This window comes from Gambusia affinis, linkage group LG21 (genome assembly GCF_019740435.1).
Source record: "Gambusia affinis linkage group LG21, SWU_Gaff_1.0, whole genome shotgun sequence".
Taxonomy (NCBI): domain Eukaryota; kingdom Metazoa; phylum Chordata; class Actinopteri; order Cyprinodontiformes; family Poeciliidae; genus Gambusia; species Gambusia affinis.
Window position 1 is genome coordinate 15,695,805 of NC_057888.1, and position 16,845 is coordinate 15,712,649.

The 16,845-nt window shown below is 34.2% G+C and overlaps 3 protein-coding genes across 4 annotated transcripts; 1 reads left to right on the forward strand and 2 right to left on the reverse strand.

The window, feature by feature from the left end:
* Nucleotides 1–1,600: 1,600 nt before the first annotated feature.
* Nucleotides 1,601–3,127, forward strand: LOC122824015 (biogenesis of lysosome-related organelles complex 1 subunit 5-like). Of its 2 annotated transcripts, none has more exons than XM_044104163.1 (5): nucleotides 1,601–1,874; nucleotides 2,075–2,157; nucleotides 2,317–2,446; nucleotides 2,554–2,612; nucleotides 2,744–3,127. In XM_044104163.1, exons 1-5 carry the CDS (start codon nucleotides 1,853–1,855, stop codon nucleotides 2,912–2,914), a joined length of 465 nt encoding a protein of 154 aa, XP_043960098.1. In that variant the 5' UTR covers nucleotides 1,601–1,852; the 3' UTR covers nucleotides 2,915–3,127. The 2 variants fall into 2 exon arrangements, with proteins under 2 accessions (XP_043960098.1, XP_043960099.1); XM_044104164.1 differs by having other exon boundaries at nucleotides 1,606–1,874; nucleotides 2,317–2,437.
* A 191-nt stretch (nucleotides 3,128–3,318) lies between these two features.
* On the reverse strand, nucleotides 3,319–7,922 carry LOC122824008 (sialic acid-binding Ig-like lectin 13). The gene is made up of 8 exons (XM_044104152.1): nucleotides 7,631–7,922; nucleotides 7,296–7,380; nucleotides 6,735–7,103; nucleotides 5,292–5,594; nucleotides 4,958–5,215; nucleotides 4,727–4,805; nucleotides 4,076–4,115; nucleotides 3,319–3,975 (listed from the first exon to the last, which is right to left on the reverse strand). The coding sequence occupies exons 2-8, from the start codon at nucleotides 7,366–7,368 to the stop codon at nucleotides 3,772–3,774; spliced, it is 1,326 nt and encodes a 441-aa protein (XP_043960087.1). The 5' UTR covers nucleotides 7,369–7,380; nucleotides 7,631–7,922; the 3' UTR covers nucleotides 3,319–3,771.
* Nucleotides 7,923–10,584: 2,662 nt separating this feature from the next.
* Nucleotides 10,585–14,766, reverse strand: LOC122824012 (vascular cell adhesion protein 1-like). Its single transcript, XM_044104157.1, has 7 exons — nucleotides 14,685–14,766; nucleotides 14,417–14,501; nucleotides 11,987–12,289; nucleotides 11,653–11,910; nucleotides 11,221–11,299; nucleotides 11,098–11,128; nucleotides 10,585–10,763 (listed from the first exon to the last, which is right to left on the reverse strand). The coding sequence occupies exons 2-7, from the start codon at nucleotides 14,487–14,489 to the stop codon at nucleotides 10,710–10,712; spliced, it is 798 nt and encodes a 265-aa protein (XP_043960092.1). The 5' UTR covers nucleotides 14,490–14,501; nucleotides 14,685–14,766; the 3' UTR covers nucleotides 10,585–10,709.
* Nucleotides 14,767–16,845: the final 2,079 nt, after the last annotated feature.

Here is a 16,845-nt window from a genome sequence, read left to right on the forward strand (position 1 = left end):
GATGCTGCTGATGACACTAAAAGAAACTGAATGATACAAATAGAACCACGTACATTTGCGTAAGTTAAAGGAAAGTTTTATTTGTACATGACAAAAATGTGAAGGCAGAAGGAGTCATAACCCTGCACCATCAGCATTGCTGCTCAGACAGGAAAGTTAAGGAGAGATTTTAGATTAATACACATTAAACTCATTACTTAATGACATATTCTTATTTGTGATCCATATTATTTACTATAATATGGATCACAAATAAATCCATATTATTTGGATTTATAATAATATGGATTTATAACAAACTAGTATTTGTCTGAACTGGCAGACAAATACTAGTTTGCGTCATTTTGTAATTTGATCTTCTTGCCTGAAAATCATGTAGATTCAATCCAGCTGTTGCAGCACTGGATTACAGAGTGCTGCATCATCTCCCATAATGCTATGCTATATTTTTAGATTTAAAGAAAGTGTTCGACTCACGTTATGTTCACTAACATGAACTTTTCCACACATTCTCTAAACTGGTATGACTTGTGTTATATGTATAGTAGGTGGAGGGAAATCTCCTTACCAAAATGTTCTACTGCTGTTCTTCAAGCATTGTTTCTCCTTCCAACATTATCTGCTCTATTCATTAATACACTACAAAATTTATTTTGAGCTGTGTGTGTAAACATGACATTAGCATTTCCTACATGTTTCTTTAATGCAATTCTTTTTAAAGATTTGATTTTTTAATTGTGTTTTAATAACATTGATATTTTCTACAAAGCACTAGGGTTTGTTTTCAGTCTGAATGCTGCTAGCTAAATAATGTTGCCTTGAATGGGTCCAAAATCAACCATCCTACCTTGTTTACAGCGTCTCCTTTATATAAGATTATGTTATGTAAAACAAAAATAATTTTTTTTTTAAAAAAAGGTAATAACTTTTTGATCTTTATTACTTAAAGATTGTGTGGTTTTTTTGCTGCACACTAAAGGAAACATTTGAAGCAATTATACATCTGCACTGCTTTCTTAGACCAATACAGGTCAACAGGTCTCTCTTATAAGATTAAATGTGTCAGAGTTTATTTAAAGTACCTGAATTACAATTATCTTTGACATACATTAAGTGTATTTGAATACATTTGAGTGAACAGGTTAGCTACAGTTTCTATATCTTCCCGATTGATAATTTGGAGTTTGCAAACCTGTCTCACTGATACTTAAGATAAAGTGTTTGCTGTTCACGAATGAAGTAAACCTGCTGAGGAAAACATTTGCTCTGGCATAACTCATTTTACGCCAGGTAATATGAAGAAATAATAATTATATGGACTTAGTTGAGAAGCTATGGTCCAACACTTTTAATACCAGTTATGAATTACCTTTATTGGTAACTATGATCAACACTGACATCTAGCGTCAGACATGCAGAACTGACACACAACATCACTTCCACAAATTTACACATAAAAAACAAACAATTAAAATTTAACAGAGTTAAAGACTTAACATATTTTTTATAATAATTTGTCATATTTAGACTCATGTAAAACAATTAACCACGAATGGAGGAGCGAGTGGACCCCGGATGCAACAACTTGGTTCGGTCCGTCACCCGGAAGTAGTAGTAGTGTTTACAATTTGAGTCAGCTGACTTCCTTTCACCTGACTGATAATAGCTTGTAATATGTTTCTGCATGTAGTCTGTACCGAGTTGCTGGCTTCTTCACTCTGACTGAAATCCTTAAATCAGCACAATATCCAGTTTAGAGGATGCTACATTAGCAGTTTGTTTAGCTAGCGGCTGCTCTACAGAGGCAAATATCAGGGTTTATTTTCCAAAGCAACGTTCAGGAGACTTTCTAATGCTGGAGAAGATTGCTAAAGGTGAGTTATAGTCCGTCAATTTATGTTTATGTCATTTACTTTTCAAGACCACGACATACTTTATTAGTTGGGTTAATAAAGCAGATAGTTTTGCGAAAGCCAACTCCTTCTTTCTGTGATGTGTTTTCAGGATGCTACACTTTGAAATACTTATAATTTTATTTTTATGTGCAAACTGTATTTGCTTATTGATTCTGCAGATGTTGGTGACATCCAGTCCAGACTGTTGGACCACAGGCCTGTTATCAGTGCAGAAGTTCGCTACTTTGTCAGAGAGTTTGAGGTAGTTTAACCATAACATTGATGCAAATGCTTATTAGTGGTCACAAATGTTAACACCGTTGTGCTTTTCAAACAAATCAATTGGCTCATATACTGCTGTCTATACATTAAATGAAACAAATGCATATTGGTTTGTATTTTTTTCTCCGCGGCTCTTTAGGAGAAGCGAGGCCTGAGGGAGACTCGGCTTTTGGAGAACTTGAATAAAACGGTGCAGGAGACAAACGAGCAAATGGTGCCCGCTAATTTACAGGAAATGAGCCAGAAACTATCTGACATCAGTAAGCGCTGTAAGCAACTTCCACATTATCATTTATAACTTGTTCTAATCACAGTGAATGTTTTGCAATTAAATAAATGTGAGCTGATCTCATTTTCTCCCCTCCCTCGCCTACAGTGGAGGCTGCTAATCACATGGCAGAGAGAGTCCAGCAGAGGGAGCTAGAGATCCAACAGGTGAAAACGAACGACCATCACAACTTTGCATTGTATTGAGACGGTCTGACCTTACTGGTCAGTTCTGTTTTAAAATCAAGACACAATTTTCTTGAAGCATTTACCAAAGTTTTATCATCGTAATCTTCCAGAGCTCCCAGCTGCAGTCGAACATGGAGAAATTGAAAGAGGACTGGGCGGAGTTTCTGAAGGAGCAGCAGAGGCTAAAGGAAGAGGTGGATGAGGAGCACGCTAAGGCTGTTGGAGAAATAAGCACTCGCTTTAGTGAAAAGAAGAAGGACTTGGCACAATTTTCTCTCTGATCGCTTTTCTATTGTATCAACACTTTATTAAACAAATGGCAACCAGTTTTTATCTAATTGTAAAATGTATTGTATTCTCCATGTCAAACCATTAATTTTGTGTTGCTGTGTTTAGTGTTAAGATACATCTATGATGTCACCATTTGCAGCATAATGCATTTGACTTGATTTGATACTGTTTCAATATGATGTTAATAAAAGAAATGCACAGAATTAGAAATAAATTATTTTATTAAAATCAAAAGCTAAAACAAAATAAAACATGGTAACAAAATCAAAATATCAAGAAAATGTATACATTCATTCTTGAAAGCAAAACCTGCTCACACATTTAATTTCTGTGGTGAGGATTAAAGAAAAAACAGAAGCTGAAACAGACTGTAAAAAAATTACAGACTTTAAAAAAAAAATCATAATACAGCACATAACAAGCAGCTTGGTGGATTTCTTCATCTGGCTTTAGAAAAACAGAATATTATTTAAAAACCCACTGAGAGAAGAAGCTCAACTTTTGGAGGCACATTCTGTTGTGAAACAAGAATTATCCCTTTTTTAAAAATGCTACTTGGTTTCATTAAAAGGGTTTTTATTAGTCTTGTAGTTTTTGTGTTAAAGAACGGAACATGAAAACCTTCCACTATTATCTTACATGGTATGAAATGCAAAGAACGTAGCAGGTTATGAAACGACAAAAGGCCTAAAATAGGACCATGATAATTTTATGAGGGAACAAAAAAACAAGTGAAATGGAGCATTAAGATGTTTGTCTTTTAAAATGAGACATTTTAATATATATATTTATATATATACACATGCATACATATGTACATATGTATTTTTTGATCCAACATCATAAGTTACTTTTTCTTCACTTGAGCGTAGAGATCCTCAGAACAATCAGCAGACACTTTGACCGAAGCGTACACCAAGTCCTGCTGTCCACTGTCCTGCACTGAGACGGCCGAGGCTTCAGGTCTCCTCGGGACGAAGGTCACTTCACCATAGTGGATTTCATCTTCTGGATTTTTGTCTGGCATTTGAACCTCCATCTCTACTCGAGTCTGTGGAAGAATGACATGCATGTTCCACCCAGATGCAACCACAAACATCACAAATGCAACTCACTACAGTGCTGCACATAAAAAGGGAACATTTACTGACCTGAGTCCGCCGTGGAGTTGGATGTTTGAACTTACAACACCTAGAAGACATTAGCGATCTGTGAGCATGATTCTGATAACTTTCAGGAGACAATGAAAGACACAAACTGATTTTAGGCAAATATTAGAGGATTAATGGATTTAATAAAATCACCAAAAGAAAGAAAGACCTGGACAACTGTTGTTTCTTTTACAGGGAACAAGTTTCAGTTGAACACGAAAAGGGAAAAAATTAACAAACAAAACTTTCCACCTTCCTACTCTGCAAAGAAAAGAACAAAACATTTTTCGCTGTACCATCCACCTTGCTCAAATTCATTTATTTGCTATAAAGGAAGAGTCACCAGATACAGAAACAAACTTGAATTTTGCAAAGACTTTAGGGTTGACTGCACTAATTCAATGTGGTATTTTCTCAAAATGTGGGGCTTTTACATAATTAAATATGACAGGTTCTAATTCACATTTAATGCATATCCCTGCTGTCCAACTTAAGCTCTATAGAATGATAATACACACAATGACAAAAACCTCAAATTTTACCAAAGACATATTCTGCGTGGAACAGGTAGTGACTAAATGCTAACACTGACAAAACTTAAAAAATGTTCATCATGCATTCATCTAAAACACATCAATTGATGAGACTCACCAAACACAAATCACCAGGCAGATGAGCAAAATGACAGCGATTGATGCAATAAGTGCAATCCAAAATGAAAAGGTTCCTCCTGCAATAAAAGAAAAACTAGATGAGTCCAAGGAAAAAATTGGGATTTTAAAAGAGGAAGTACAAGTTATACAGAGTTTTGTTGCAGAGGATTTTGGAGGAATGTGACAAGAGGTTTCTACTGAATATCTTTTAATACCAGTTATGAATTACCTTTAATGGTAACTATGATCACAGATGATATGGTTTGACCCAGATCATTTGTGGCCACACAGTAATACTTTCCTCCCTCAGCAGCATTGAATTTGTAAACTTTCCCCTCAGACACATTAGTGGATCCATTTTCACTGATCCTGAACCAGGTGAATCTGGGTGGAGGTTTGGCTCTGCTGGAGCAGCTCAGCTCCACCCAGCTACCTGCTGACACCAAACCTGATGGACTGATGGATGCTGAGGTGTTTCTAGGAGCATCTGAGGAAAATGAGACACACATGAACTTTATTGATCAGAAACAGCTGAACCATGACCTGCTGACAGGATCACTTACAGGAAACACTGAGAGTCACTTCTGTCTCTGCTGTCTTGTTTCCTCCAATCAAAGGATATCTGGCAGAACAGCTGATGTTGTATCCATCATGTGTGTCTGACAGAGTGACGCTCTCCTGGATTTTAGTTGTAAAGGTTCCATCTGTGTTTTTCTCTGTTTGTCTGAGAGAGTCTTGTTGGAGATTCCAGGTGAGTTCAGGAGGTGAGTGTGGACAGGGAGTGAAAGCTGAGCAGGTTACAGTGACAGACTGATGCTCCTTCAGATCTTTCAGATCAGGTTCAATTCTGGGTTTCTCTGGAGAATCTGTAATTTCACATTAAAACATAAATAAATCACCATAACACAATAAATATTTTGTTGAATACTTTCCAGATTAAAACTGCAAAACAAATTTTTTTGACTGAAGTAATGAGCATGTGACGAAAGATTTATTTTCCTACTTAGAGAAATATCATGTCATTTTTTGCTTTCTTGGGTCCCATCATTATGTGTTAAAATGTTGCTACCAACTTACAAAGTAAAATATTTATTAATTTATTAATGTTAGATAATTGCCCAGGAATCACCCTATTACTTTACAACTCTAGATTTCACATAAACAGTCAAAAAATTTTATATAGTCTGGAATGATTTCCCAACTTTTATTTTACAGTTTACAGCCTCCAAATATTTTATTATTATTATTATTATTATTATTATTATTATTATTATTATTATTATTATTATTATTATTATTATTATTATTATTATTATTATTATTATTATTATTATTATTATTATTATTATTATTATTATCTATGCTTTCTGCATATTTAAATATTTTCTTAGCAATAAGGTTTTATTTTACTACGTTTTTTGTAGAAAAGCGCCACCTAAAGGACGTAATTGAAAATATATGGAAAGTGCTGTGTCACTTACTTCAGAAAGATAATTGGATGTGGTGTGGTCAAGGAAACTCTACACAGTTTTTGAGCATTAAAATTTGTAAAGCAAATTTGCAAGACTAAAGAATTCTGAAGTCATTAGGGGGGAAAACTAGAAAGTTTGGATTCTGCTTTTATTTAAGGCGTCTTTTCCAATCTGATTAAGCATTTCTTCATGCATTAATATTTACTGCAGAGTAAATGGAAAATGGATGTGTGAAACCCGACTGAAAATTTGATCTGAAATGATCAGAAGCTCCAAATTAACCTTTAGGTTTTATATAAAGTATATACAAAACAAAATGCTTCAAGGTCATACTTAAGAAGATTTTGTCTTCATGAACAAAAGCTAAACATGATTCTTCAGAATTTGATATTGTACAATAAACTATACTGAAATATAGAACATAAAATTAACATAAGATATAAACATAATCAGGTAAAGTGAAGGTTCATTAAATCAAAGTTGGAATCAATTTATTTGTATAACTTTGTAAGGTGTGTAGAGTAAAAGTCTTACCTTGAACTGTAAACTGAAGAGGAATAGAACAAGCTGTTGCCCTGAATTTACTATTCTCAATTCTGAGGAAGTATTCAGTGTCTTGTGTCGACTTTATGTCAGAAAACACAGTGGTGCAGTTTTTCTGTTTTATGTTTCCAGTAATATTTATTTGGTCGTTATTAAATCCAAGACTGATGTCAAAAATATTACGACTTCTTGGAATCCATTTCGCAGAGGTTTGTTCTCCTCTGTTAAAATCATTTTCTGCTTTTGTAAATGTGAAGCTACATGGGACTTGCAAACAAGATCCACTCAGTGCTGCAATGGACTTTGGTGTTGTAATGACAAAAGGAGGGATACGATCACCACATAGATCAGCAGAGACACCTGTAAAAACAAACTACAGATGAACATAAAGTGGAGCAAAATCTGTCAGCAGAGAAAGTTTATGATCAACAAAATGAAGTTCAGCTTCACCAAATTACAAAATGAGCATTTAACCAAAATCAGGATCAAATATTTAGAGTAAAAATTAAACAATTAATGCTCTAATTACAAGGAGGTGAAGAAAGATCTCACCTGAAAGAAAGAAGACACTCAGTAACATGTTGACTGTCAACATGTTCTCAGACAGACTGTGATAGACCTTCATCTTCTCTCAGACCTAAAACAAGATGGAAACAAGTCAGTCAAACAAAACTATACTTGTGTGGAAAAGTTAAAATGTAACTTTAAATAAAGAAGATAAACTTTATTATACCAGAATGTCAGAGAATTTGGATTTGAAAATTATTTAAATCATTAGATCTAAACCTTTTCAAATGAAAAAATATTTAAGCACAGAGTACTGATATAGTTTTAAAGCAGCAAAATTAAAAGTAATACTAATAATGATTTCAGTAACATTTTCTTACCATAAATTTAAAAATCTTCAATTAAAACTAATAAATCTTGAATTTCACTCAATCAGCAGCAGATCAAATAATCTTCCACTCTGTTGAAAAGCTACAGTCGTATTAAACCACCCAACTGCATTTATTCTTCCTCCTGTTTTGAAAGAGGATGTCAGAACTTCTGCTCATCCAAGTGTGACCCAATTAATGTCACGACGTTACAGTTCTTCCTTAAACTGTCTGCTCAGAGGTAGCTAGAGTGTTCATGCAATTTGCAGAGCTAGTTTCTAAGATTAAATCATTTTAGCTTAGCTTATCTTTGCACCAGAAAAATATATGTTCAAATATAAAGAGACAGTCAGATGTATCGGTATTTTGGTAAAGTCATCTGTTGGGAACCTTACAATAACTTGCACCTTGTCTTAGTTTACATGAAGATGTCAAGTTTCTGGTTTATTTTGTTTTCTCCATCATCTGAGAAACATTGCCAAACTAAGATCAATTGTCTCCCAATTTGAGGTGGAAATAATTTCATTTTGGTCGGGTTGGTTCAGTAAACTATGCACATCTCAGGAGATCCAACAAAAGCTGCAAGTTGTTCAGAATGCTGATGCTGGGATTCTGACTACACAGTTTAACTTTTCACATGTTGCTCCATTTTCAATGCATCTACACTGGCTTCTGTTTGGCATTATTGGTTAAAGTATTTCAGGCTCTCGGGTTTTTCCATTAGTTTGTTGTGAAGCACATTCTTATTTTTATACACTGAAAGGTGTGAAGTTTTACTTCATTAAATAAAACAACAGTTTCTACAGGTTATAAGTGTCCAGGCTATTTTTGGTTACAGAGACTATAACCATGGAAACAAAATGCTACACCTCCTCATTTAACAAGATTTAGAAATGAAATGAGGATCTTGGCGACTGAACCAAATAAACTAACTTCCTCTTTTTATTTTAAATGCTCGTCTTGATATCAGAACATTTTTTTCAACAACTTCAGATCACATGAAACTAACATGTGCTATGCTAATTGTGAGGAATCAGAAGTAGAAATGTGTAGCTTTGCATTAGCTTACATTTACATCTCTTGAATAACACGTACGTCTAGGAGCTATGAAGACACTTATTTTAATTTTCTGCAAATTAACTGGACTTCTACTAAGTTACAACCTCAACAGTATGAAAAAAGGCGTTCTGCATGATAAACTGTAGATTTGTGAAATACAGTCAGAAATCAAAGTGACATTAAGATTGAAATACTAGATGCTGCTGATGACACTAAAAGAAACTGAATGATACAAATAGAACCACGTACATTTACTTAAGTTAAAGGAAAGTTTTATTTGTACATGACAAAAATGTGAAGGCAGAAGGAGTCATAACCCTGAACCATCAGCATTGCTGCTCAGACAGGAAAGTGAAGGAGAGATTTTAGATTAATACTGTTGGGTATTTTTGTTTATCTAAATATAAAGAAAGAACCACAGATAACGTCATGAGTTTTCAACCAAGCTTCCGCAGAAGGAGAAGACGCAGAGAACTGCTCCTCAGAACAGTTCACCATGTTCTGAAGCTCTGCAGTAGAACTTGTCTTTTATTAACACAAAACAAGAACAAAAGGGGCTGGTGCTAATAATATTAGGAGCCCCCAGGATCTAACACATAGCAGAAGCAGTTTTACGACTAAGGGAAACTCTCAAAAGACCATCATCAAAGATCACACTTGTAGTGTAAAAGTAAGGTCAACTCTGTCCCACACACCTATTTCAATTAACATATAGATGACCCTAGTAACACTACAACAGCTGTAACAATGATAATAAAATTATCCTAACAAATACACATTAAACTCATTTTTAATGACATTTTTTTATTTGTGACCCATATTATGTACTATGATATTAGCTGGCAGACAAATACTAGTTTGCATCATTTTGTAATTTTAAACAAAATCAAGTGTTGCTGTTTCTCAAGGGTCCATTTTCAGACACTTTCATTCAGAATCTAAATGATCTTCTTGCCTGAAAATCATGTAGATTCAATCCAGCTGTTGCAGCACTGGATTACAGAGTGCTGCCTCATCTCCCATAATGCTATGCTATATTTTTAGATTTAAAGAAAGTGTTCGACTCACGTTATGTTCACTAACATGAACTTTTCAACACATTCTCTAAACTGGTATGACTTGTGTTATATGTATAGTAGGTGGAGGGAAATCTCCTTACCAAAATGTTCTACTGCTGTTCTTCAAGCATTGTTTCCCCTTCCAACATTATCTGCTCTATTCATTAATACACTACAAAATTTATTTTGTAGTTCTGCACAGTGGCAGAAACATTTGTAGCAATTATACATCTTCACTGTTTTCTTAAACCAATACTTATACAGGTTAACGGGTCTCTTATCAGTTATTTGTTGTGAGTTTGTGTCTGTGTGTGACTGCATGTTATGTGTCTCTTTGGTTCTGGTTCTGTCACAAACTGGTGACTTGTCCAGTATGTATCTGTCTAGATGTCTAGTTCAGTGTTGTGTTCAGGATTGTTTTCATTATTATTCTCTTAACATATAACAACTAGGATCATTTAATAATCTCATTGTTTAGCAATTGAATGATTTGGACCATTGTGTTGATTCAGAAACTCGACGTTCTATTTCTGCATAACATGATTTCAAATCAGGAAAAAAAAATAAACATCACACACTTCATAAGTGAAGTATGTGTTTGTGATCTCATCTAAATTTTGCTCATGGTTTCGTTGACTTCATTTTATATCTAACTTCACATTTGCATTAAAAAGATGTGCGACTGTTTCAACTGTTTCTTTAAAACCTCAGTTGTTTGTGTCAAATGTGAACAATGAAATGTGAATTCAAAGATCTTTGCATTTTATTTACATTTCTTCTCTTTTTATACAGAAAAAGCTAAATTTACAGCATTGCAAACATTTTTTTTCTGAACATTTAGTTGCTTGGTTGATTTAGCTAAATAAAACATTACAAATTACTATGAATAATAACGCTTGCAAAGACAGAAAACAGGATGAACAAATATAAAAATCTTCCTTCTCAGAATGAATTTAGCATCTTTTCCTTGTGACTCATGATGCCTGAACCTCCATTACTCTGTTAGCAACATTTCCTTCTTCTTTGTCCTGTAGAGATCAAGCATAAAAGAAAAATATTATTGCTCTTCATTCATGAAATGTATTACTTTGGAAAGCATATTTTAATACTTGATTTTTAGGAGACATATTTAAAATCTGCTTCAGGGTTGGTATTTTCTAAAAGTACTTGTAGTTTGACAAACAAGCCTCGTCACAACACATGATCTAATTCCAGTTTAACTACAATATTGTGCAAAAGGCCTGACTGTCCACACAACAACCACAAATTTCAGCAGAAAGTAAAAAGATCCGTTTACATGTAAATCTGCCAAGAGTCTGAACATTTTAAGGCTTAACTTCACGTTGAGCTTAGACAGTTTACCTTTTTGTCTCTCTTGGAGAATCTAAACCAGCTGAAAATGAAAAAGACTAGATTAATATTAGTGAATAATCAATACAACAGGTGAACAACCTCAAAGTATGAACTCATTAAAAACTCTCTCACCACTGAAAGATGATGATTGAGCCATAGAGCATTACTGATCCCAGGATCTTTATTTTAGTGTAAACACCAAGTCCAGAACCTTGATGAAAACAGATGTTCAACATGAAATATTGAATTAAACTAAGATTAAATGTTGTCAGAGTTTATTAAAAGTACTTGAATTACAATTTTCCTTGACATACTTTAAATGTATTTAAATGCATTTCAGTGAACAGTTTTTATATCTAACCAATAAATCATTTGGATTCTGTAAACCTGTCTCACTGATACATAAGATAAAGTGTTTGCTGTTCATAGATGAAATAAAGCTGCTGAGGGAAAATTTTGATCAGGAGTATCTGAGTTTACACCAAGTAATATGAAGAAATAATAATTACATGGACTTAGTTGAGAAGCTATGATCTAAAACAATTAATACCAGTTTTTAATTACCTTTAATGGTAACTATGATCACAGATGATCTGGTTTGACCCAGATCATTTGTAGCCACACAGTAATACTCTCCTCCCTCAGTAACATTGAAGCTGTAAACTTTCCCCTCAGACACATTAATGTCTCCATGTTCACTGTTCCTGAACCAGGTGAAGCTGGGTGGAGGTTTGGCTCTGCTGGAGCAGCTCAGCTCCACCCAGCTACCTGCTGACACCAAACCTGATGGACTGATGGATGCTGAGGTGTCTTTAGGAGCATCTGAGGAAAAAGAGACACACATGAACTTTATTGATCAGAAACAGCTGAACCATGACCTGCTGACAGGATCACTTACAGGAAACACTGAGAGTCACTTCTGTCTCTGCTGTCTTGTTTCCTCCAATCACAGGATATCTGGCAGAACATCTGATGTTGTATCCATCATGTGTGTCTGACAGAGTGATGTTCTCCTGGATTTTAGTTGTTAAGGTTCCATTTGTGTTTTTCTCTGTTTGTCTGAGAGAGTCTTGTTGGAGATTCCAGGTGAGTTCAGGAGGTGAATGTGGACAGGGAGTGAAAGCTGAGCAGGTTACAGTGACAGACTGATGCTCCTTCAGATCTTTCAGATCAGGTTCAATTCTGGGTTTCTCTGGAGAATCTGTAATTTCACATTAAAACATAAATAAATCAGCATAACACAATAAATATTATGTTGAACACTTTCCAGATTAAAACTGCAAAACAAAATTTTTCGACTGAAGTAATGAGCGTGTGACGAAAGATTTATTTTCCTAAGCAGAGAAATATCATGTCATTTTGTGTTTTCTTGGGTCCCATCATTATGTGTTAAAATGTTGCTAACAACTTACTAAGTAAAACATTTATTTATTTTTTTATTTTTATTTTTTTTTAGATAATTGCCCAGGAATCACCCTATTACTTTACAACTCTGGATTTCACATAAACAGTCAAAAATTTGTATATAGTCTGGAATGATTTCACAATTTTCTCTGAAATTTTTTACAGTTTACAGCCTCCAAATATATATATTTTTTTATTATTATTAGAATTATTATTTTCTATGTTTCCTAAAACTCCAGAGTAACTAAAACACTGACTGATGATTTATTTCTATATATGTATTAAGACAAAACATTGCACACAAGTATTTAATATGTCAATAATTAGTGTTAGAGAAATTATAATTTAATATGAGGCCCAGGTATCTGCAGACGGGTATGAATACATTTCTAAGCTTCAGTTTAGAGAACAGAATATATGAAAAAAGCTGTGACTCAGTGGTTTAGATAAATACAACCAGCTGGGACAGACTAGACACGACTAGAGCAGAAAACTAACTAACTAATCTTCTTCTCTTTCTGTGCAACAAAAATCACAAAGACCATAATTCCTCTATATTGTTCTGAACAGTATTTAAATATTGTATCTTCATAATAAAGAGCATCCACTGAGTCCATATTTAGGACTCCAACAATTTATGTCATATCATGCTTTGTGTCAGAAAATTATTTAGGGCATGGAAATAACTCTGGACTAACTCACTATGTTTGTCATCCTAAAGTATATAAGTAGGATCTGAATGTTAGATCATTGTCCTTTGCCAGCCTGCAGTGACCCCTGCTTGACCTTTAACCACCTGCCCAAATGTTTCAGAGAGAAATGAGCTCACTATTTCTTTAATCAAAATCAAACTGTTTTTTTCAAAGATTTAGAAACCCTAGCAAATCTTAAAAAAAACTGAAAAATTTGCCACGAAATTATTCGATGCAAAACCTCTAGTTGAGACCAAAATTTGGTTTGTTTTTGTTTTAGTAAAAACAAGCTGAAGTCATTAGGGGGGAAACAACTAGAAAGTTTGGATTCTGCTTTTATTTAAGGCGTCTTTTCCAATCTGATTAAGCATTTCTTCATGCATTAATATTTACTGCAGAGTAAATGGAAAATGGATGTGTGAAAGCCGACTGAAAATTTGCTCTGAAATTATCAGAAGCTCCAAATTAACTATTGAGTTTTATATAAAGTATATGCAAACCAAAATGCTTCAAGGTCATACTTCAGAAGATTTTGTCTTCATGAACAAAAGCTAAACATGATTCTTCAGAATTTGATATTGTACCATAAACTATACTGAAATATAGAACATAAAATTAACATAAGATATAAACATAATCAGGTAAAGTGAAGGTTAATTAAATCAAAGTTGGAATCAATTTATTTGTATAACTTTGTAAGGTGTGTAGAGTAAAAGTCTTACCTTGAACGGTAAACTGAAGAGGAGTAGAACAAGCTGTTGACCTGAATATACTATTCTCAATTCTGAGGAAGTATTCAGTGTCTTGTGTCGACTTTATGTCAGAAAACACAGTGGTGCAGTTTCTCTGTTTTATGTTTCCAGTAATATTTATTTGGTCGTTATTAAATCCCTGACTGATGTCAAAAATATTCCGACTACTTGGAATCCATTTCGCAGAGGTTTGTTCTCCTCTGTCAAAATCATTTTCTGCTACTTGAACTGTGAAGCTACATGGGACTTGCAAACAAGATCCACTCAGTGCTACAATGGACTTTGGTGTTGTAATGACAAAAGGTAGGTGTGTGTCCATCACAACGAAATCTGTCAGCAGAGAAAGTTTATGATCAACAAACTGAAGTTCAGCTTCACCAAATTACAAAATGAGCATTTAACCAAAACCAGGATCGAATATTTAGAGTAAAAATTAAACAATTAATGCTCTAATTACAAGGAGGTGAAGAAAGAGCTCACCTGAAAGAAAGAAGACACTCAGTAACATGTTGACTGTCAACATGTTCTCAGACAGACTGTGATAGACCTTCATCTTCTCTCAGACCTAAAACAAGATGGAAACAAGTCAGTCAAACAAAACTATATTGTGTGGAAAAGTTAAAATGTAATTTTAAATAAAGAAGATAAACTTATTATACCAGAATGTCAGAGAATTTGTATTTGAAAATTATTTAAATCATTAGCAAAATTAAAAGTAATAATAATAATTTCAGTAACATTTTCTTACCTTAAATTTAAAAATCTGCAATTAAAACTAATAAACCTTGAATTTCACTCAATCAGCAGCAGATCAAATAATCTTCCACTCTGTTGAAAAGATACAGTCGTATTAAACCACCCAGCTGCATTTATTCTTCCTCCTGTTTTGAAAGAGGATGTCAGAACTTCTGCTCATCCAAGTGTGACCCAATTAATGTCACAACGTTACAGTTCTTCCTTAAACTGTCTGCTCAGAGATAGCTAGAGTGTTCATGCAATTTGCAGAGCTAGTTTCTAAGATTAAATCATTTTAGCTTAGCTTATCTTTGCACCAGAAAAATATATGTTAAAAAATAAAGAAGACAGTCAGATGTATTGGTATTTTGGTAAAGTCATCTGTTGAGAACCTTACAATAACTTGCACCTTTTCTTAGTTTACATGAACATGTCAAGTTTCTGGTTTATTTTGTTTTCTCCATCATCTGAGAAACATTGCCAAACTAAGATCAATTGTCTCCCAATTTGAGGTGGAAATAATTTCATTTTGGTCGGGTTGGTTCAGTAAACTATGCACATCTCAGGAGATCCAACAAAAGCTGCAAGTTGTTCAGAATGCTTATGCTGGGATTCTGACTACACAGTTTAACTTTTCACATGTTGCTCCATTTTCAATGCATCTACACTGGCTTCTGTTTGGCATTATTGGTTAAAGTATTTCAGGCTCTTGGGTTTTTCCATTAGTTTGTTGTGAAGCACATTCTTATTTTTATACACTGAAAGGTGTGAAGTTTTACTTCATTAAATAAAACAACAGTTTCTACAGGTTATAAGTGTCCAGGCTGTTTTTGGTTACAGAGACGATAACCATGGAAACAAAATGCTACACCTCCTCATTTAACAAGATTTTGTAATGAAATGAGGATCTTGGCGACTGAACCAAATAAATTAACTTCCTCTTTTTATTTTAAATGCTCGTCTTTATATCAGAACATTTTTTTCAACAACTTCAGATCACATGAAACCAAAATGTGCTATGCTAATTGTCAGGAATCAGAAGTAGAAATGTGTAGCTTTGCATTAGCTTACATTTACAACACTTGAACAACACGTAAGTCTAGGAGCTATGAAGACACTTATTTTAATTTTCTGCAAATTAACTGGACTTCTACTAAGTTACAACCTCAACAGTATGAAAAAAGGCGTTCTGCATGATAAACTGTAGATTTGTGAAATACAGTCACAGAAATCAAAGTGACATTAAGACTGAAATACTAGATGCTGCTGATGACACTAAAAGAAACTGAATTATACAAATAGAACCACGTACATTTGCTTAAGTTAAAGGAAAGTTTTATTTGTACATGACAAAAATGTGAAGGCAGAAGGAGTCATAACCCTGCACCATCAGCATTGCTGCTCAGACAGGAAAGTGAAGGAGAGATTTTAGATTAATACTGTTGGGTATTTTTGTTCATCTAAATATAAAGAAAGAACCACAGATGACGTTATGAGTTTTCAACCAAGCTTCCGCAGAAGGAGAAGACGCAGAGAACTGCTCCTCAGAACAGTTCACCATGTTCTGAAGCTCTGCAGTAGAACTTGTCTTTTATTAACACAAAACAAGAACAAAAGGGGCTGGTGCTAATAATATTAGGAGCCCCCAGGATCTAACACATAGCAGAAGCAGTTTTACGACTAAGGGAAACTCTCAAAAGACCATCATCAAAGATCACACTTGTAGTGTAAAAGTAAGGTCAACTCTGTCCCACACACCTATTTCAATTAACATATAGATGACCCTAGTAACACTACAACAGCTGTAACAATGATAAGAAAATTATCCTAACAAATACACATTAAACTCATTTTTAATGAAATTTTTTTATTTGTGACCCATATTATGTACTATGATATTAGCTGGCAGACAAATACTAGTTTGCATCATTTTGTAATTTTAAACAATATCAAATGTTTCTGTTTCTCAAGGGTCCATTTTCAGACACTTTGATTCAGAATCTAAATGATCTTCTTGCCTGAAAATCATGTAGATTCAATCCAGCTGTTGCAGCACTGGATTACAGAGTGCTGCCTCATCTCCCATAATGCTATGCTATATTTTTAGATTTAAAGAAAGACTTCGACTCACGTTATGTTCACTAACATGAACTTTTCCACACATTCTCTAAACT